Here is a 22,548-nt window from a genome sequence, read left to right as displayed (position 1 = left end):
ATACACTTACGCATCAATCAGATCGTGACTGTAGCTCCTCTAAACTTTGCACATAGCCTTGGTTTCCGACAGTAGTACAGACCTCATCACTAGTACACCTAGCATGGTTTTAATAATAGCTAATTCATCTCCAGCACGCGCAGTGGTGCCTTACATAACAGATGCGTTTTATTTGATCTCACTCATGATAGTGAGATATCGTGAGATATTCTGTGGATACGGGCATAACCGGAGGTAAGTACCCCATTAAGGCTAAAGATAAAAAAGGATTTAATTGACATGCATGACGGGTTGCTGCAGAGGTGTAGAATTTGAGCCACATCGTACAATACAACTAGATATACATCGTCGCGACATTGCATTGAAACGCCTTGCGTTTGAAACAAGGCATCAGTCGACCGACGCCGAGCACAGCTATTGTCTCATATATATATATATATATATATATATATATATATATATATATATATATATATATATATATATATATATATATATATATATATATATATATATATATATATATATTACTCTTATTCGTATTCTTATTATTTTTTACACATAACGGTGTCTGTCAGATACGGATGGCAAATGTTAATTTGGTACATATAATGTGTAGAATCGTGTTTTAAAAAAACAATATAAATTATTGATATCGTTACCATTTTGAATTTGTGACCATGCAAATGATGTGTACAAATCGCATTTTCTCATCATAAACTGTATTAAGCGTCTTCTACATTGCAATACTAGGATTACTATAGGTTAGGAAAATGTATCGTTTGACCTCCCAAGCAGGTATTGTGAACATGTCTGTATTGACCTAGTTGAGCAAAGCCAGTAAGATTTCTATTCATTATTTAATGTTCCATAAAAGAAGGTTATACAAAAACGTTTAGATGTGATATTTTACCGCTTCATAAAACAAAAGACAGTAAATATTGTGATTATAAGGTGAGTATTAAAACTGACAGTTTTAATAGGCTATTCATGAAGGAATGAGATATTAGATATTAACTGTTGAAATTCTATCAAAAGGCTTTTGCGATACAGAAGACAATAATAATCACCAATCAGACGAAGTGAACCTAAACAGGCAAAAAAAAAAAAAAAAAAAAAAAAGAAACCTTGCTAATAGTAACTTGCTTTAATAAGTCCCCCAAACGTATTTGGACTTTTAAAGGGATAGCTCATCCAAAAATGAAACATGTCATTATATACTTACCATAATACTGTTCCAAACCATAAAGTATATAGCCTAATTTTTTTAGATATACATAAAACTTTTGTTTTCCAATGCAATGATGCACTTGTGTTTTATCAAACATTAATATATACCTCGGGTATTTAGCGACCCGGCATGTACTGTAAATCTATTACAAATGGATCTACAAAATTACGCTACACATAACACATAAGCTAGACAAAAGCTACACAGATGTATTTTCTCTGGCACGTTTTGAGTCTAAATAGACACACAACTTACATAAATTCAGTAGTACACCCAGATAACGATAGCCAAATCATACTGTTCATGTGTTACACTTGCTATAGTTTACTTCCATATTGCTTCTTCGTAAAATAGCAATGTCAAATGTAAATCAAGTCGATTACTGAAACATCAGCGCCATCCTGAGTAAGAAACAGCTTGTTTAATATGTACGTATACACGCATATGGAATATTGATAATTCACCACTGTCACATAGAAAATCAATGTGATACAGTCATTTGCATGAATATAGTTCTCATTTATCTTGTAATGAACAAATAAATGGATATCCTGTGATAGTAAACTTATATAGAAATGAAATAATCCATCCATTCATCTGCCTTTCCCTCTCCCTGTCCTATATGTACCATTTGCAGATGCATTCCAAACAGCGAGTCAGAGACCACATCTGTGTTCTTCCACAGTCTTTTAGTTTTTCAAAGCTTATAAACAGTACAATCTCATGCTATTAATGGACGCTTTCTTGATGAGGGCTATGATGAAGAAAATAATTTAGATTTATGAGAGACATATGTTTGTTAAAACACCATGCTTTTCATTCATTCCTAGGGTCTTCCAGAATGAACAGGACTGTAGCCACCTGCTGGATATTTCTCCTGCTTTCAGCATACATGTGCGACCAGGTGATGTCCAAAGGTGGCAGAGGAGGTGCCAGGGGATCAGCACGAGGCAGCGCCCGAGGAGGCCGTTCATCCCGCACTCGAGGCTCCCCTGCTGTACGGGTGGCAGCGGCAGCAGCGGCCGGTGCTGCAGTGGCACTGGGAGCTGGAGGATGGTACGCATCAGCCCAGCGTCGACCGGACGACAGCTCAGAGCGTGGAGATGATTACTATAGCAACAGGACAGACTGGGAGCTATACCTAGCCAGGACATCAAGTGCAACAGTGCATGATTCCATTACCACTAGACTTTACGCTCTGCTCCTGCCAATAAACTTTGTGATGTACTTTGCCCCTTGAGGCAGTTTAAAACAGATTTGACACAGCTTAATAAGCTAGGCTATATACTGTATGTTACTGTGCAACAAATTTATTACACCAATGTTTAATAATGTGTATTTTGTTGCACGACGATAAGCAGATAAAGAAACATTTCAAAACCACTGTATATTTAGTTAGCAACTAAGCATTTTAGTAATAGGATCTGAAAGGTTGGAGTGCATAGTTTGCTTCAATTGAAGCATTAGTAACTATACAATTATAGACTACTTAAATTATGCTGGTTATTACTTAAATCATGCACCGGATGGCACAAATACTGTGTTAATGTTGTGCTGCTGTGGAGAAGCACCACTGTCCTTGAGCATCTGAGATTTACATAATTATAAACCTTTTGTATGAACCTTTGCCTGTTTACCAATGTCTATGTTCACATTTAACTGTAATAACTGTGTGTAGTTTTAAGGATGCTGTAACAATTTGAGAACTCTATTTATCTGTAACTGTACTTCTGTTGCTGTGAAAACATCCATGTTTTTGTCATGCTATGAAATATTGATCTATTTGAAGCATTTTGTATTTCTAGTAGACACTTTTGATAATCCACAAAGCAATGTGAATGCAGTATCTATTAGAGGTGCAAGTGAAGAAATTAAGAAGTGTTTTTATATATAAAGTCACTACACAAGTTCTATTTGCCAAACATTAGATATAAATATAATAATATTAGAAATTAAAGCAATTGTGTGCCAAATATTTCATTAAACGGATGCACTAGTCTGCAAAAGTATATTATCAGCAGATGTAGAACTGGAAATCAAATGATTATAAGTCATTTTGTGTTGTTTAATTGTAATCCATGCTTTTTTATAAAAACTTACACATACAAGGCAACAATGCTGTTAAAATTACACCAGGATATATGAAACCGAATAATTTATTGCAGCTTCAAATCCAGTCAGGAAAAAACACACTCAATTCTCCTTTTCTGATAACTGTAAACACAATACACAATAAAACAAACATGTGTCCAAAATCCCTTGTGCACCCTCTTTTAATTAAAACATTAAAAGTAATGTGCGTATCTTATGTGCTCAGTGTCCAGCCTTGAACATACACACAGTAAAGTTAAGTTGCCATTGCAATAGTCCACCCAATTGCAATGACAAAAAACGTCCATGTGTTTTAGTCAAACATCACTTTTCCAAGTTCTCCTTTCCGGAATGCTCTGATGAAATCATATGCTGCTGCAGTGTAGTCTGGTAATTGGACTGTAATATTACCTAAAGGTTTGATGAGTTTATTATATACATCACAGAAATTATGGTTCAAAAATAAGTGTATGCTTTAAATTAAGGGAGTTACAAAATGATAAAACACATCATACTCTGGCATCAAACAAGATTTAAGTTCTAAAAGTGAACTATTACCAGTGGAAACCATTGAGGTTGATTAAATAATTGTTTGAATTCACTACAATTAAAACTTGAGCGCCTTGACTAAATTAACTCAACAACCCCAGTGATAGCTTTCATACGCTGTCTTGCCCAGCTTCACAGCTATACACCTTACCACATGCTGAATAGCATCACAAGGCTCTTTAAAATCATACTTCTCGACGTAACTTCAGATGCAATTGTCACAAGCATTAGTGATTACTTGCAGCTTTATAAAACACACAAGAAATAATTGTTTACTGATTATAAAATAGTTTTTTTAGAAGCATCACTACACCTACCAAAATCTTTCCAGTCTGTTGAGAGAAACCAGCAGATAATCTGCAGTGATAACCTCACCAACTAAATGATCCAGAATGGTACCTGTTTCAAAAGTAGACACATTCATAATCTTACAATTACTATATTACAGCAATAAAGTTACCGTACACAAAAAATTAATTATTGTTTTGGAACAGTGTAGGCTTACCACATAAAGCAAGTTTCATTCCTGTCTCTATGTTCTCTATTCTAGGTGGCAGAACTCCTGGGGTGTCAAGCAAATTAATTATGGGTCGCTCACAGACCTAGTACAGAACAGGTTTAATTTAATACTAGAGGAGCACATATCAATCCAACTGAATTCACTAATTAAATTATAATTAATACAATAACCTGAATTCTGGTCAAGACAGCTTTTGTAATTCCTGGTTCACCTCCAACTTTGGAAGCTTTGCCTAAAAGCAATACATACTGTACTTCCAGTGTTTACTGTTCATTTGTTAGGATTAATTAATTAGATTTTTTAAGCAGTAAAATCTAATCTTCACTCCAAAAAAAAAGGTATTAATTAAATACCTTTTTTCAAATAAGTTCTTCTTACAGCGCTAATCAGTGATGACTTCCCCACTTTTGGCACACCAATGACCATCAGGCAGTAACTTCTCTCCTGCACACAGATGAAAAAGTCGAATAACTTTATAACAAAATGCAAGCTGCCAAATATATAACTGTAACAATTTTCCAAACTCACCACTTCTCTGTGAAAACTTGACCATCTTTCTATCAACTCTGTCACGAGAGGAACAATCTGAAAAGATCACAGAACATTGATTAGACACAAGGGTTTGATTGAAATTAGAAGATGTGAAAATGTCTCCAGTCAGGCTTTTATAACCAACATCTGAAGTAATGTCTCTCACCTTTTTTACATTCTCATCTCTTTGTCTTAAACAGTCTGTAAACAAAACATTCCTCAAACCTTCCCAAGTCATTTTAGAATACTCTGGTGGCAAAAAAACAGCCAGTTATATTCCATTTTATCTGCATACCACTTAAGTACTTTAAGATCATCTTGCTTAAATTTAAATTCAAAGCAGTAACAAAATGCATAAGATCATGTGACCTGCTTTTTTGATGTGTCTGCCAGATCCATCTTATTCAGAACAAGTAAATGTGGCCAGACATCAAGGCTCTCTTGAAATAATGAATTTCTTCCAGAAAATGGTATGTTGGCCAGTTAAAGAAGTTTTAAGAGGAAAACAATGGGGTTCAAACATTCAAAAGGCACATTCTCTGCAATAAAAAGGATATTCATGCATTATGGATCTCTGTGATGCAGTCAACCTTCGTATACTTGCTTAGCAAGAGAAAGGCACACTGGTGAGCATTTCTATGCAGGACAAGATGGAACAACATGACATATTAGCTAGAAACTATTTAGACATTTACAGTACATGTGACTGACTAAACATGTAACTAAATATTATAACATTATTTCTGCATCTTCTCATGCTATATATAAAAGTTATATTTCTTGACCCCTGCCTCAGAGAACATTAAAAAAAACACGAAACTTCACCTTCTACTGTCCTAACAACTGTAAATCGCTCTTTATTTATTAATTTTATCATGTGATACGCACCTTTAGCCATATGTCCAGGGAACCAATGCGCCACCTCTCGCTCACCAAAGTCAAACACTGTCCTAAACTTGGCAGCACTGAGTAAAGAATGATAAATCCTCATTGTAGCCGCTCGGCCTGTTTTGGCTAAAGACTCTATTTGCAAGGTCAAGACCGCTAGACCTTACATATGAAGACTTCTAACGGATTTGAAAAAGTGTTGAAAACATCTCACTTCTATTACTGAGGCCATTCTTCTTCTGTGATATTACTGTATAGATGGAACAGCAAACACCGCCACCTCCTGTATTGGAATGAGAATTACAGGACGGAATGTTTAATATACGGCTCTGAAAAAAAACTGAGACCACTCCAAAATGATCAGTTTCTCTGGATTTACTATTTATAGGTATGTGTTTGAGCAAAATGAACATTTTTGTTTCATTCTATAAAGTACTGACAACATTTCTCCCAAATTCCAAATAAAAATATTATAATTTAGAGCATTTATTTGCAGGAAATAACAACTGGTCAAAATAACGAAAAAGATCCAGTGTTTTCAGACCTCGAATAATGCAAAGAAAACAAGTTCATATTCATTTTAAAACAACACAATACTAATATTTTAACTTAGGAAGAGTTCAGAAATCAAATTTGGTGGAATAAACCTGATTTTCAATCACAGCTTTCATGCGTCTTGGCATGCTCTCCACCGGTCTTTCATATTGCTGTTAGGTGACTTTATGCCACTCCTGGTGCAAAAATTCAAACAGCTCGGCTTTGTTTGATGGCTTGTGGCCATCCATCTTCCTCTTGATCACATTCCAGGTTTTCAATGGGGTTCAGGTCTGGAGATTGGGCTGGCCATGACAGGGTCTTGATTCAGTGGTCCTCCATCCACACCTTGATTGAACTGGCTGTGTGGCACGGAGCATTGTCCTGCTGGGAAAAAACAATCCTCAGAGTTGGGGAACACTGTCAGAGCAGAAGGAAGCAAGTTTTCTTCTTTTAGGATAACCTTGTACGTGGCTTGATTCATGCGTCCTTCACAAAGACGAATCTGCCCGATTCCAGCCTTGCTGAAGCACCCCCAGATCATCACCGATATTCCAAGAGGCCTTCAAGCCACAGTATCTCGCACCCACTGTGAAATTTGGTGGATGATTGATGACGATCTGAGGGTGCTTCAGTGAGGCTGGAATCGGCCTCAAGCAATCAAACAATGCCGAGCTGCTTGAATTTTTGCGCCAGGAGTGGCATATTCTACAAATAAATGTTCTAAATGACAACGTTTTTATTTGGAATTTGGGAGAAATGTTGTCAGTATTTTATAGAATAATAATAATAATAATAATAAATGTTAATTTTACTCAAACACATATGTATAAATAGTAAATCCAAAGAAACGGATCATTTTGCAGTGGTCGCTTAATTTTTTCCAGAGCTGTATATATATATATATATATATTTAAATAAATTCACGTCAATAAATAAATAATATAATTATTAATATAACAATATAATATACGATTCAGCCAAATTAAATGTACTGAAATTATTAAAAATGTTCTAAAACATGCGTTTAAGCAAGTCTTGTAGTGGGGGCTACATCCTTGAAAAAGTCTCGACGTCTACCACACAAATCTAAAGTAACGCCCTCCACTGCCAGAGTCAGAACAATCAGTAAACTTGCGAAATAGCCTATAAACATTAATTTGATACAATGAGTAGCCTTGCTATTTTCTTTATTTTCCTTTTTGTGGCGATGATACAGATGAAGGGTATGTGTTTTCAATCTCAGAATTATCTGACAAGCAATTGGCATCACACCACAACGCTACGTATTTTTTCTAAACACATTTTCAATATTTTTTTAACTGACTGAAAGTTTTAAAATCCTCCTCTGACTTACAATGAGAGAACGTTCACATTCAAAGTTTGCGATGCCAGCGATAGAGTTATATTTGTATATTAGTATATTTGCATACAGAACTGCTACTACTTGCGACTATTAATTAAAAGTAACCCGTAATTGGGAACTCTCTCAATCAGTCTCTCTCCCCTCTCCCTCCCTCGTGTATTTGTGCTTTCAAACTATTAATTAATCAACTTTAATCTTTATTTTTAACACTGTTCTGTTGCTGCATTGCGTGTACTGGTATTTCATTAAGGAAATGCAACTCTGATTACAGCCTTTGGCAAAGAGCCAGGAGTCATCCAGTCTCCACCATGAATTCCACCCTCTATTTAAATGTAACAGGTGTGCGCACAGGTGTGCGTTTGAGGGTGTGTAGTTAATTGACGGCCGCCCTGCTGTGAGAACAGTAACTAGAGTCGACAAAACGTATTTACCGAATAGTTTTTATTTTTTAATTCCAGACTTTTCACAGGTGAATCGAAAGTAATTGGTGCACGTTGTTCACATCACTCAAAATGAATGTAACTGAATTTCAGCTTCCTCTGACCGAGTATGATTTCGAGCGCCACTTTGATGAGAGGGTTGCCATTGAATGGATGCAAGACAACTGGTAAGAACAATTGTTGTTTGCAGTTTCATTTCGAGACGTAATTGGGTGTTATATATATATGCATGTATGTATGAACTTCTGGTACTTTTAGAAAGTTTTTCATACTCTCACTTATTTAATTGGTTTACTAACAATGTGCAACAGTTTATGTTCATACATCACAGAAGATAAAAAAAAAAAAATTTTTTTTTTTTGTGATGGTCATGAATATTTCCATTGAAATGTCATTTCCACCACATCTCAAATTCTGTATTGGTTTTAATAGACTTCAGTGGTGGAAATGACGGTGATGGAAACTACATTTTTAACGTTTTGACAAAATGTCCATCCCATTTCTTGCTAAGGTGAAATTCAACATTTCATGTAGCCTATCCTAAACACAATTAAATGTTCACTCTTTTGGACAAAATGGTGAAATTACAGCTTGATTGGAAATGACGCACAATGAAAATACTCACAAGTGGTATTTACCTTGAATTTGTTTTCTTCAATCATCTCGTCTCAAGATATTCACTGACAGCATTTGTCAACTTCGTTGGTGGCAAAATAGTTTGGTATTGTGGAAGTGACTTGATTTAAATTCGCATTTGTGTAGAGCAATGCACGGTCCACCTTTTTCTAATGTTACTTTTGTGTGTTTGTGTATTATTATTATTTTTTTTTTTTTTAGGAAAAAGTCATTTTTGTTTGGTGGTGTGTATGTTGTGCTTGTGTTTGGTGGGCAGCACTTTATGAGGGAAAGACAAAGACTTGATCTGCGGAGACTATTGCTGCTGTGGTCCCTCAGTTTGGCCGTCTTTAGGTGAGTAAAAGCTAGTGTTCCGTTTATGTACAGCATCATACTGGCAGCAGAGCATAAACTCACCTCTTTAGCTTTATTAGCGAATAAGGTTTTTTTTCTTTTCTCCAGACACCGTGATACATAATGGAGATATAATACTCGATACAGATATAATACACTTAATAGATAATGCATTGTATCTTAAGTCATGGTAATGTTTATTTAGTGACTTCTTCCAGTTATGCTCTACCCTAAAACATTTAATCTGCAAGATATTGCTCTTGTAGTCATTTTGAATCTGTCTGAATCAGAATCACTTTTAAAAACCTTATCCAGTAATCACATATGTCTTGGAAAAGTCATGGAAAGTCATTGGGGGAAAAGTGTTGGAAGTTCATGAGCTTGTAATTTTATTAACTCTTTCATTTAAATACTGGCCATCCACGATGTAATTTGAACAATAAATAGATGGCTAATTCCTGGGTCACTTTTTTTCTCCATCTTGCGTGGTGCCATGGACCGACTGTAGGTTTTTACACTTCTTATAGGCCCACATTGAGTATTGCATTCCATATCAACCAGTTTTACTCAAAGGACACTATCTATTGTTAACCTGTAAAAAATGTTTTGAAACATGATAATTAAAAAAAATTCATGACAGTGACATATTTGAAGAGGTATTGAATTACAGCATATTTGAAACTATAGTTAGCTCTTTTTTTCTTTTTTTTTTTTTTCTTTTTTTTTTTTTAAATTTCCTTCAGCTGCTATTGTTTTAGGTTGGGTTTTGTTTCACTTGGGAGTTGTTTTAGTCCCACTTCAAAAGAGGACTGAAATGACAGGTTGATAGGCACTACAAAGTAACTGTCAGTAATTGTCCACCAATGGGCATGGTTGCTTTTTGAAAGGAACAAAGAAATATTGTGATTGGAGGGCTCTAGTCACATACTTTCACCATTGAAGTATTTTAGTATTGATTTCAATTTAACACAAACTGAAGCCAGGCCTGCTACCACTAGAGGGCTGACTTGTTGATCATGGATACCAGTGTTTACTTACACTGTCATGATGGATGAAGAAGAGTTACCATGATGCTGTATATTTGTGACAGGAGAGGGTTGCTCTTATGCTTATTTTTTTCTTGTTCTTTCAGTATCATTGGAGCTTTGAGAACTGGGTGCTACATGTTATACGTTCTCAGTACCAGTGGTTTTAAACAGTCTGTTTGTGATCAGAGCTTCTATAGTGGACCAATTAGCAAGTTCTGGGCTTGTGCCTTTGTGATGAGCAAGGCCCCAGAGTTAGGTGAGCTCTGAAGCAGAATGTTTTGTGTCTTTTTACTTCTTAAAGGATTAGTTCACCCAAAAGTAATTTGTAATTTTCTCGTTCAAAACCCATATGACTGACTTCTGCAGAACTCAAAAGGAGATGTTTTAATGAATATTACAGCTGGTCTTTTCAATACAAAAGGTTAAATATAATGGATCACTTTATAGCTTAAAGGATCCAGAAGTATCAAAAGTATAGTCCATGCAGCTTCAACATGATCACACGGGAAGTCAACATGTTGTTTCCTAGAGTTCCAGTACCCTAGGATCGGCCACATTATGCCAACTCGCTGACAAGCACCATCTCCTATCAGACGTTTTTGCATCGGCTCCATTGCATTTACCTCCCCCTGGGGCTCGTTGCACCAGCAGTGTGGGAGACCCAGGTTCGGATACTGCCCTGAAACCAGGAAGTTATCGAGTTTGCATAATCAGTGACAAGTGTGATTCGGAGGCTGCATTTTTCACTCTAACATTGTTATTCCACTGATGGTTTGGTTTGGGGTTTAGATTGGGGGGTACAGTTTATAAAAATATGCATTCTTCTACTACACTGTATTACAGCCTGTACAGCTGAAAACTAGCTTCACTACTCTTTAGGCGCCCCTCAGTGGACAATACACCTGGGAAATGGAGCTCGCATGTGCCCATATGCCCAACAACAACACTTATCGCTTTGGCCATTGGGGGCAGTGTTTCAAAAGGCATATGATTGATTTTGGTGAGCACAATTTCAGACATTTTTCAGCGACAGTCTTGACATCCAATCATGAGTCCACTGCCTTAGTATTTAAAAAAAAAAAAAAAAAAAGTGGTGTAATAGTTGTTAAAATATCTCCAGAGAGTCTTGCAAGTTTAAAACACAAAGGGTTTAATTGCATGTAATTTTGCCAACTTTTTGATACTTAAAAAAATATAAAAAAAATCTTACCTCAAGGCCATTCTTTGAATTCTAACGGTATTTTTACCCATCTATTCACCTTGTCAGGGGACACCATATTCATCGTCCTGCGCAAACAGCGACTCATCTTCCTGCACTGGTATCATCACATCACTGTGCTGGTCTATTCCTGGTATTCCTACAAAGACCAGGTTGCTGGTGGCGGCTGGTTCATGACCATGAATTACATGGTGCATGCGCTCATGTACAGCTACTACGCTGCTCGAGCTGCACGACTACATGTCCCGAAACCCTGCGCCATCATCATCACTTCCTCCCAAATAGCCCAGATGGCCATGGGGCTGGCAGTAAGTGCGCTGGTGTACCGATGGATGCAGGATGGGGATTGCCCTTCTTATGTAGATAACATCATGTGGGCTTCACTTATGTATCTCAGCTATTTACTCCTCTTTTTGTCTTTCTTTTATCAGTCTTACGTGAAGGGTTCAAAGCCCACGGGCATCAAAACTGACTGAGATACAGACTGGATGATTCGAATGTTGTGTTAATTGTTCGTTTAACATGTATGTTAGAGTCTGGTTATATTAAGCTGTTTCAGGGCCTTTTTTATTGTATTGGTTGACCAAAGAATGTAAAGTGCAACTTCATTTTGTGGTTCTGAACAGCAAAATGACTTGCCAAACTTTTTTTTAGGGTGATTTTTAAGTCCTCCGACTGCTCTTACAGGCCAAGATGCCTAATCTTCAAAACTCCATATTTGTTTACTCTTGTAGCAGTCATGCCCTGGGCCTGAACTCATCTGACATGTGTGGTGTTTTTTGGATTATGTGCTAAAATCCCTAATGTTTGTTTTGTATCTGTGTACTTGTGCACCTTTCATTGGGCCACACAATGTAAAAAATGGTATCCATTAAGTAGATGTTCTTCTGTCCCTGTGGGGCGTGTAGGATTAGTGCTTGCATATACCATGCGCTTCAACCTCATGATGTTTTAGAAACTTGAAATATCTGTGCTGACTGGTTGGACAGGTTCCCATAAATTTGTTGGTGGACAGTGTTTAAGCTGGAATTCTCGATGCTCCAGAATGACGACACCCATTTCCCCCTCAGTCCTGAGGTCACTGCAGCTCAAAGTTACTGAAATACCTGTTTGAGGAATAACTGATAATTGGCTCTCACTTGCCCTGGAATAACACATGGGCAGAGTCAGTATGAAATGTTCCTTAGTTCTGAGGTTTACAGGTTTTGTGACTATTGCTGTGACGGTGTCCGAATTTGTGCTTGATGGGGCAGTTATACTTTAGCCATCTGTATGATTATGTTTCTTGCATTAGTCAAATGTACAGTTGTATTTGTCTATTTAACTGATCACATTTGGGAAGTAGATATTAGTTGAAAGATTTATCACCTAAATGGTTAAGGAGGTGTTGTCACATTCCAATGAGTTAAGGTTCCCCCTTAAATGGATATTTTCTTTAAATATTGTATTCTGTACTAGACTCTAATGTCTGATCAACCTTACCTGGTATAATTTGAAATGTTGCTGCTACCCCCTGCAAGATTTGACCAAAAATGGTTTTATTCTTGTTTTCCCTGTCTGTTTCTTAGAATCATCATTTTATTTCAAGTCTGAGGTGGTTTTTTTTTTTTATTTTTTTTATTCCTCCCCTGTTTCAAAGACATTTTGACCATTTTAGAGGTTTTATGACTAATTTTTTACATCTCAATATGTGAAAAGATGTTATAAAATGGCAGCCATAGAATCATTTGTTCACATTGTGTTGTTCGAAACGGCTAAATTGAATGTATGTTGGTGTAACTGCTATGAGCATTTGAAGATGAGTAGCACTAGTCCCCACTAACAACCTTTTTACAGCTGTCTTTTTTTTTTAAAGGAGAAAATTAGGAGCCTAATGCATGGGTTTGTGGGGTTTTTTTTTTTTTTTTTTTTTTTCTCCTTGCTGATCAGGTTTACAAGTTTAGCCAATATAAAGGGCTGTGACGTGTGTCCCCATGATTAATCATTTTAGTGTATTTACTGTAAACGAATAAAGTTTATTTGTCTATGTATACAAGTTGTTGAACTTTCCATTGACTAATACTGTCAGCTAAGAGGCTCCCAACTGAGCTGACATATTATACATTTACACAAGCTTAGTTTGTGACAAACAGGACATTAATATATTGCTGTCAGAGTGAATGAGTTGATTTAGATTAATTCTGTCTGGTCACTAGGGAGTGCTTGCACAAAGGTGGTTCTAACTTGTGGCATTTGATTGGCCTGCAATGAAACTTCTATGAAATGAAAGTTATTTATTTTTTTTTAAAGTTCACTTTTGAAATTGGGCTTGGTACACTTACCCTATTTTTTTTTTCCCCAAGGGGATCTTCATATTAAGGTCCTCTGCATCAAAGTATGCAATCCCATTATTTGGGTGCCAGTTCCCGTCAGAAGTGCCCCTGCTATAACCTGGGATTATGTGACGTGCTCAAGGGCTTTATCAACTGTGAAACAGTGAATCTGAATTCAGTGTCTGGTTCGTTTCTACTTTTTGTAGTAGTTCGGGACAGGTCTTTTATCATGCCTCTACCACCGACCCAGTTCCCAGAAGTAAACCAACAAACATTCATACAGATCTGCTCTCTAAACATAATGCTGAGGGCGGTGCTGTATGCAGTTTCATCCCCCATCATATTGACAGATTTGGACAGCAGAATCTATTCATTACATTTAATGTGCACAATATGTGCCCATTCATTAAGTTTACATTCTTTGTCAAATATGTCTGAAACACTTACACAATTTCAGCCAATCAGGGGAGAGAGGCCTAAAGCTAAATATTCACTACAGCTTATATTTTTTTTTTTTTTTTTTTTTTTTTACATTTAATTATGGAGAGACTCAACAGCCTTCTTAAATTGCTAAACAAAAGTATTAAGTGATTTAGCTTCTCAGAGGGTAAAATTAGAAACCGAACTGCTATAAAGTTGAATACCTACTTTTAACAGGATTTGCAACATGAACATGAATCACCTTTTTGTTTGAATGTGTGATTTTAGGTAGAGCTGTTCATCACAATGAAAAATAATAAAAACAAAAACATGCCACAATCTTAATGCTGCTGAAGGTCACTGCTATACCTACTGTACTGCTTATAGTACAGCTTGATGAGGTTTCAGGGCCAAAAAAAAAAAAAAAAAATCACATTTTAAATATGGACATAATCCAATCCAGAAATAGGATATGCTTTTAAGAAACTTACTCTGAATGGGATATATTTGCTTACATTCTAAAGTGCTGAGAACTCTCAGATTTGCACATTTATCTTAAATCAATGTAAGACCTTTGATGGGATTTAAACCGCAGCAGAACGCAGTATCAGCCAAGAGGGACATGTTTGATTAATTGGGGGGTGGGGGGGTAAATGCTTTGCTTTGCTTTTGTTTGAGATTTTCTGAAAGGATGAAAACCTTATAAATGAAATGCAAACTTACCAAACAAATACAGAAATATGTGACTGGCCCTGCACAGAAGTTTCATTGAAATGTAATTTGAAATCACCTTAATCAAAATATCTGAAGAACATTGACTTAAAAATGATTAATTGCTGATAGCTAACCAGATAATAATAATTACTTATAATTTACTTTTGATAATTTACTTTAGCTTATTGAAATGGATATGTTTATATTGATAGATATGGACATCATTTATCAATTCATTCAGGGTTTACTTGATTACTATCAACATGAACTGGTCATCCACCCCATGTCTTATTGGTTTGAAAGGTCCCTCTGTGATTTTTGGGTTCAGTTTGCTTTAGTCTGGTTTAATTCAACAGTTCATCTGCATTGACAAGCTTGACAGGCACCTTGACTATGAAACAGTCCCCCCTCTGGATCCTCTGCAGTAGAGAGAGGGAGTGACAATATGGAAACCCATGTAAACGTTCCAATTAATCATTCCACAATTCGCTGTCCTTGTTATACTTTTCTTCAAAAATGATTCTTTTATGTTCCATTTGAAAAGAGATCAGAGGACACAGAGAGATGTTTTCATGGCCCTTTGCTTAAACCCACGTTAAGCATGATGCTAATGTCTTTTGTTGGTTAATATTTTTCTTGAGTCCATTGTTGTATTGATTACAATGCATGAATGGAGAGTAATTAGAGGAAAACACACCATTAACACACTTGGCCAGTAAGTGTAATTCTATACAAACTGTTTGATTAATGTGCCTAAACAAGCCTTCTGCATTAACATACAACTTGTGTTAATGATTTTCCATTGAAAAAAAAATTACAACTGATTTTAAAAGCACAAATTCACCTCTCTCTCTCTGTCATATATATATGTGTGTGTGTGTGTGTGTGTGTGTGTATGTATTTTATACAGGGGTTTTAAAAAGGAATTACATTTCATTAGCTAGAATGAAATCAAGAAAGGAAATTGTGTGAGAGGATGTTGTTAAATTCAGTTGGTTTAAGTCACCTTTTTACTGTCTCTGACGACTGTCATGTTTCTCCCCCAGTGGCATTCGTAACCTTGCCATAGAAACATGTTACAATAACAATTTTTGCAAAATGATTTTTATGTGGCCTGTACGTATCGCGAAAGTTTCCTGGTGGAATAAACGCTAGAGACACTAAAACAACAATGACTTTTATGCCCTTTCACTCAAATCACGAGTAAAACAGCAAATTATCAGTTCATAAATACTTCACTCTGTTCCTCACACAATGCTATCTTATGACATATAAACACTTTTACTATAGCACACAACACATTTTAACATTTGCATTATATTACCAACTACACTTACAAGCTTATTTAAGTGTGATCAAATTGCACGGTAAGTCAGCTGATAGAGTGTTGCATATGCGATACAAAGGACCGGGGTATGAGTCCTGAAGAGCACTCGGAGTATGAGTCGATACGTAAGCCCAAAGTGTCATAGAAGCACCACAAAATGATGCAATTGTGTTTTTATCTCACATTTGCTTTTTATGACACTATCGGTTGGGTTTAGGTTCAAGGTTTAGGGTAGGGAGGGCGGTTTTGTTGATTTAAATCTCAATAGAAAATTAACCTTAAAAACCTCATCTCTTTGGGAGAACATTTCACTCGCTTTTAGAGCCACACAGTGGACATTTAACCTCGGAACTGCCCCGAGACGTGTAATGAACCATATAATTTTATTTTGCAAAATTGTTGTCACAGTCACACAATGTTCATTGGATGGGAGAAGGCACTCACGAATTGCGATGTCAGAGCACCCAGCCCCTTGAGAAATAGAGAAAGATAAAAAAAATAAAAATTCAAAATAAGCCTTGAATAAAGTTAGTAATTTTGTTGGTTTTGTGAATTGTTTTGAGGTTTGCTACCAAACCTTGCTGTTGTATAATTAATATTTAATCAGATTCCATAATTTTTTGCTGGTTTTATAGTTATTATTATCATTAATACTTGCCTAACAACAACAGCAATAATAATTCAGCAAATAGGGAGTAGAAATTCATAGATATGATTTAAATATGAAGGCAAGTGTAGAATTAAATGTTATGTACACCATTTATTTACAAAAGCATTTTGTTTTTATATATATATATTTGCAACTTGAATGATTGTTTGACTTCATAACTGTCCAATATGCAGAAGTAGCAGGCATTTAGAATAAAGTTTAAGACAAAAAACGTCTGTGTTTCTCACTTTGTGCTCATAGTTTTGAATGAATTCATCACATTCAGTCAAGTGGTCACATACAATCTAGTCGCACAAATCAGAGATGTTCATGAGTCTTTCATCTGAAGTCCGAGTCGAGTCTCGAGTCACCAAAAATGACAGCTTTCATTAGCCTACATCTTTTTAAATTGATTTTAACATAAAAATCCTATTTGTAAAAATGCACTGCACAGCCAAGAGTAAATACTGACATTTCTGAGAAACTTTAGCTATAAATCTACCAATAATAATCCACTGGTCGCATCATTGTAAATAATAAGAAGGGCTTTTATAGGTAGTTGTGTTTCTGACCAGTAAAATTGATTGATTGTGAGTTTTTTTTTTTCTAAAATAGTTCCATGCATAGGGAATATTAAGTCAAAGTGATTCAGGGATTATATATGATTCACATTAAATGACCTTACAACAGCACTAATGACTTCTAATATCATTCTATTTATTATTTTTTTAAGCTTGTTATTCTTACTAGTTCTCTTAATATAATTGTTACACCATGTATTTATTATTATTATTATTATTATTATTATTATTATTAGAAGTAATAGTAGTCAGGGCAGTAGCTAGTGAGGTGAAAGGTTGTAACGATTCTAGGGGCCCAAAGGTCCAGGGTTTCATTTAATATTTAGTCCTTTCAGATGGAAAACATTTATACATATAAATGATGTGATCCAAAGTGCATTTGAGCAGAGGTGAAACACTTTCTTATGATGTGTTACATTCATACAAGCAGACAGAGAAGTAAGTTTGGTGCAGAAGAAATAGAAATAAACCTTGTGTAAATTGTCAGCTTTATGCTAAGCTAAAATGCTATTTCTAGCCATTTTACATGCACGTTACCAGGCACATGTTACCAGGCACGATCATATTTCTTTATCAAGAAAATTCACGTTGGATCATAATTTTTTTCTAGTAAGACCTTTGATATTAGGGAAAAAATCGTATTCTTGATAATTTTTGTTTTGTTTTCCTGTAAAAATATCTAAAAATCCTTAAAACAAGATCAATTGGATTAATCTAATTTTAGAAACAACACTGCATAAGATATTTAGGTTTTTCAGAGAATGTATTTTTAACATGTATTTTGTCTTACGGCACTGGCAGAGTTTTTACAGTCAAAACAAGTGAAAAAATCTACCAGTGCTGAAGAAGTAATCCAAAGTATTTAGAATACGTTACTGACCTTGAGTAATCTAACAGAATACGTTACAAATTACATTTTACAGCATGTATTCTGTAATCTGTAATGGAATACATTTCAAAAGTAACCCTCCCAACCCTGTGTGTATGGTATGTATGTATGTATGTGTGTGTGTATGTATGTGTGTGTGTGTGTATATATATATTATACAGTATTTATATAAATAAAAAAACCAATCATCTGTGATTAAGTATATTAACTGTTTTAGGTAAACAAGTTCATAAAAGAGTTTTATAATTGTCAGTATTATAACTGCAAATCTGCAAACCTCCATAACGGTTTTTCCTGGTGATAAAACAATGAACAATTCTTCCATTACTCAATAAACATCAGATTGGAAATAATTCATTGATTACACAAAATACTGTAAACTACATGCAGATAAACCAAACAAGATCTGACTAACATATAAAACCTTAAAATCTTAGAAAAGTTACTAATGTCTTGACCACTGATTCTTCACTTGTTTATTTTTGCAGTTTTTGAAAATAATTTTAAAATACAGCTATTAACGTTATATAGTCCTCTTTAAACAGATAATATTCATACTGAGTAACATATCCATCTAAATACAAAAGCTGTTAATGGACACTGTAAAGAGAAGAATTATTCTCACACCCTCGCCTTCAAAGAGTGTCTCCCATTTCTTTCCTATTTTGTACATGAGCACTTCTAATGGGGGAGGAGGGGGTGAAAGGGGGGTCATGGGATAGGTTCTAGAGGACACAGGTATAAAAAACTACTGTAGGGGTCAGAAATCAAATCCCCAAGGAGCATCAGACAAGACAGACCTTCACTCTCAGCCTTGAGAATCCTGTAATCTTACAGGATTACCAGTGAAGACGGAACATGTGGAAAGACAACATTACTGGTATGCATAACATCGAATGGGATTTTCACATTTAAGCTCTTCACATCCTGTTAACATTTTCACTAGATTCTACATTGATTTTATGCTGCATACATTAATGTAGAGAAGTATCTGATCATTACACTTTCGTACAAGTATTCCATGGTGCATTGATGTTTTTTGTATTTACTCTATATATATTATGTCTGTGCAGTTTAGTTTGAACTAAATGAAAAATGGCAGTCTTGACAAGTGATAACACCATGTTTAGCATGATACTGATTTTGATTTTATTCTTTAGATGTATCTGCAAAGATATCTGGAAGTGGCGCTGTATCAAGGAGTGCCAGTCGCAGGAAAAGGACAAGTTTCTCAAAGGAACACGTAGAGCTCCTGCGTGCCACATTTGAGACAGACCCTTACCCAGGAATCAGCCTCAGAGAGAGTCTCTCCCAAACTACAGGACTGCCAGAGTCTCGCATACAGGTGGGTCACGATGGCCCATTATGACATATTATTGAATATGTGCAATCACACGCTGCATTCACTATCCATGCTGAAAAGACCAGCAAATGTTTTGGATGCTGGTCCTTAGTGTGGGATGCTGGAGTGCTGTTTACTTTTTAAACAGACTCACCAGCAAGACTTCCTTGGAACCAGAACTAGCCTCACCAGCATAACAGCTAGTCCACCAGCTAAAAGAGCACCAAACCAGCACTAACTAGCAAAAAACAGCCAGGACCACAATGGAAATTCATACTGGTTTAAGCTGGTCTTTTCAGCAGGGAAATTATCTCTTGCTTTGTCTTTATTGAACATGTACAAAATTACACACACAAAAAAGCAGGTCAGGTGTTATGTTAATAAGGCCTTATGTGAAAATCTAATGTTTGCTGTTGTTGATATCAGTATTGTTATCCCTGTATTATCACTTCAAAACTGAGATGACGTAAGCGTCTCTCTCTGTGTTTATCTGCCATTTAGTTTAGTAGACTGTACAGCCTGTAAACAAAGGACATACCAAGCATAGATAACCATTCTGACTATATTCCACCATGGCGGATGTCATTTAACAATGATTAACCTGAAACCTTAAACTTTTCACAGGGAAGCTCTTATCTGTGTGCACTGGATGGTTGGCTCTAATCTCTCAACTGTATTCTTATGAAGCTGATCCCACTTTATCTTGATGTCTCTGCTCACAATAGGTATGGTTCCAGAATAGGAGGGCTCGCACATTGAAATGCAAGGATGGCAAGAAACCAGTCTGGCAATCCGATGCACCTTTGCCAGCCTACAGTGCCATGCAGAATTCACCGGTACAGCTACACTGTACTAGTGGGGAGGGCAGTGAGTCTGGTACGGTCACTGTGCCTTCTTGCACTCCACCACCAGCATACCCCAATCATATTAAACAGGAGATAGAAAGGGATGGACTTTATGGGTGTGACATTCCATCCTCCATGTCTGTTGGAGATGATTCAGGCTATTGCACCCCTTCATATGGACATCATCAGGGCAGACCTATGAATACTGGCAGTCCTTCTCTTCTAAGCCCAGAGCATCAGATACCCCCTAACTGGGCTGCAAGGTATGACAGGAGGACATCTATGAGCCCCATGTTGTCCTCCTTTCATTTCGATGCTTATGGCTGCAATAAGAGCTCCAGTCAGGGCTTTTACTACTCTCCATCTGAGAAACATCACATGCCCAACAGCCTCCAGCCACTGAACCCTGTTACCCCAGACTCAAGCTGCTGGGAGGGTGATTTGGAGGGCACTACCTCAGCCTCCAGCTCCTTTTGTGTGGAGAACCCAGAAATGGATGGGATAGAGAGTCAAGAGGAAAGGGGCATTCACCATGGCCCTTTGCCTGAGCTGCCGGCCTTGTCCCTGCAGGAGATCCTGGGAGAATTGCAAGGAGACTGGTGGCAAGGACAAGGACTAAACAGCCACTCATCTGAGGATCCTCATGCCTTTTGCTGAGCTAAATTCTGCCTCGTACCATATACTGTATTTAAAACTATTTATTCAATGTGTTTATTTACAGAGGACTTGCCTATATAATATATTCATTGGCTTATCAAAAAATGAGATTTGAAATGTTTTCTGAGTGATCAAATGGGCTTCAAGTGGTTCAGTTGTTAAGGCAAAGAATCATATTTATTTTCATTTTTGCTATTTATTCAATGGTGTAAAATGTAATCACGTGGCTTTGTGTAGATTATTTACAAACATCTTTATTGACTTTATTGAATTGCTGCACTTGCATTGTAATAAAGATGCTTTTTCTCATTTTCTCTCAAATGCCGGATCAATACAATTGTTCTGCATATATTAATTTATTCTATTTTTACTTTAATAATTAGATAACCTCAAAGCCACAAAACCTTGATAATCATGAAAAAGCTTTTTGGGTAATTGCACAATGCAGCATTCCTGTCATTCATGAGGTGAAATATTTGTTTGTGGTGAATTCTATCACTTTTTTGACATGAATCAGTAAGTATATTTAAGATGTAACTCCAAATATTTCTAAAAAGACCACTTTTGATACCATGTACAACTTTGCAACAAAACTTTTGTTTTTGCTAAAAAAAAAAAAATAAATAAAAAAAAGAACCTAATTTTAAAATGTGTATGCACACAGGTGATCTGATCTCTCATCACAATTAGAACAACAGCCATTCATGTTTCTGTGCTAATTTATTTAGTTTACACTCTTGGTCAAAAATGTACCTTACAGCTAAAAATAAAGGTGGTACAACAGCAACCCTTAGTGGATGAATCACAGAAATACATACACTTAACCAATTTTAGAACAGCTTGACTGCAGGCTCTACATCTGAGCAGAGAAAAACATAATCATGCATATATGTTAATGTTTCATCCAGAGGGAGGATATGCTGGAGAAAATTATACTTAAGGGAATTCTTGGTGGAAAGTTGGATAAAAAGGATTCAGCTGCAAACACATAAAGTGCTGTTGCCAGGTAATTGTATACAAAACAAAGCATATTTATGAAAAGTAAAAAAAAAAAAAAAAAAAAAAACATTATTTGATCAAACATTTACATAAAAACTTGATGGGATTTAAACAAAAGAATGACTGCCACTATCAAGTGGGTGTGTATGATTAATGGGTGGTGTGATAGGACTGTCATCCATGAATTTTGTGAAATATATCTTATATATATTCATGAATATATCTGTCATGAATCAGAAAGTGTATTGCTAAAAAACAACACAAAAAAGTTTCTCCACTTATGATGAACTGATTTTAGTTTTGAGGCGATACAACAACCAAAGATTTGTTACATAACTGTCCAAAAACAAAACAAACTAAAGTAAATAAAACAAAACAAAACAGAAATTGTCACTCTGACTGGCTTTTAGAGAAAGCAGTTAACAACAACAACAACAAAAAAAAATC

The 22,548-nt window shown here is 36.0% G+C and overlaps 3 protein-coding genes and 1 pseudogene across 4 annotated transcripts; 3 read left to right on the top strand and 1 right to left on the bottom strand.

The window, feature by feature from the left end:
* The first annotated feature begins 2,072 nt into the window (after positions 1–2,072).
* On the top strand, positions 2,073–2,471 carry LOC127414332 (shadow of prion protein). The gene has a single exon (XM_051652263.1). The coding sequence runs from the start codon at positions 2,073–2,075 to the stop codon at positions 2,469–2,471; it is 399 nt and encodes a 132-aa protein (XP_051508223.1).
* A 34-nt stretch (positions 2,472–2,505) lies between these two features.
* On the bottom strand, positions 2,506–6,047 carry LOC127414209 (mitochondrial ribosome-associated GTPase 1-like). Of its 2 annotated transcripts, XM_051652073.1 has the most exons (9): positions 5,811–6,047; positions 5,292–5,558; positions 5,089–5,171; positions 4,920–4,976; positions 4,745–4,835; positions 4,562–4,623; positions 4,377–4,473; positions 4,189–4,270; positions 2,506–3,733 (listed from the first exon to the last, which is right to left on the bottom strand). In XM_051652073.1, exons 3-9 carry the CDS (start codon positions 5,158–5,160, stop codon positions 3,730–3,732), a joined length of 465 nt encoding a protein of 154 aa, XP_051508033.1. In that variant the 5' UTR covers positions 5,161–5,171; positions 5,292–5,558; positions 5,811–6,047; the 3' UTR covers positions 2,506–3,729. The 2 variants fall into 2 exon arrangements, with proteins under 2 accessions (XP_051508033.1, XP_051508032.1); XM_051652072.1 differs by having other exon boundaries at positions 2,507–3,733; positions 5,089–5,461.
* A 2,061-nt stretch (positions 6,048–8,108) lies between these two features.
* Positions 8,109–12,984, top strand: LOC127414205 (elongation of very long chain fatty acids protein 6-like). The gene is made up of 4 exons (XM_051652067.1): positions 8,109–8,317; positions 8,988–9,119; positions 10,252–10,403; positions 11,415–12,984. Exons 1-4 carry the CDS (start codon positions 8,223–8,225, stop codon positions 11,840–11,842), a joined length of 807 nt encoding a protein of 268 aa, XP_051508027.1. The 5' UTR covers positions 8,109–8,222; the 3' UTR covers positions 11,843–12,984.
* A 6,132-nt stretch (positions 12,985–19,116) lies between these two features.
* Positions 19,117–21,064, top strand: LOC127414203 (paired box protein Pax-6-like; annotated as a pseudogene).
* Positions 21,065–22,548: the final 1,484 nt, after the last annotated feature.

Source organism: Myxocyprinus asiaticus, chromosome 23, assembly GCF_019703515.2.
Source record: "Myxocyprinus asiaticus isolate MX2 ecotype Aquarium Trade chromosome 23, UBuf_Myxa_2, whole genome shotgun sequence".
In the NCBI taxonomy this organism is placed as follows: Eukaryota; Metazoa; Chordata; class Actinopteri; order Cypriniformes; family Catostomidae; genus Myxocyprinus; species Myxocyprinus asiaticus.
Note: the sequence above shows the minus strand (reverse complement) of the source record. Positions and strands in the feature narration are given on the sequence as shown.

Bases quoted from the DNA above. Each gene is read 5' to 3' on its own strand.
- LOC127414332 (XM_051652263.1), top strand. From the start codon at position 2,073: ATGAACAGGACTGTAGCCACCTGCTGGATATTTCTCCTGCTTTCAGCA.
- LOC127414209 (XM_051652073.1), bottom strand. From the start codon at position 5,160: ATGACTTGGGAAGGTTTGAGGAATGTTTTGTTTACAGACTGTTTAAGA. The intron at 4,977-5,088 runs GTGAGAGACATT...TGATCTTTTCAG, and splicing joins GAGATGAGAATGTAAAAAAG to ATTGTTCCTCTCGTGACAGA. The intron at 4,271-4,376 runs GTAAGCCTACAC...CTTTTGAAACAG, and splicing joins AATGAAACTTGCTTTATGTG to GTACCATTCTGGATCATTTA.
- LOC127414205 (XM_051652067.1), top strand. From the start codon at position 8,223: ATGAATGTAACTGAATTTCAGCTTCCTCTGACCGAGTATGATTTCGAG. The intron at 8,318-8,987 runs GTAAGAACAATT...TTTTTTTTTTAG, and splicing joins GAATGGATGCAAGACAACTG to GAAAAAGTCATTTTTGTTTG. The intron at 9,120-10,251 runs GTGAGTAAAAGC...TTGTTCTTTCAG, and splicing joins CTCAGTTTGGCCGTCTTTAG to TATCATTGGAGCTTTGAGAA.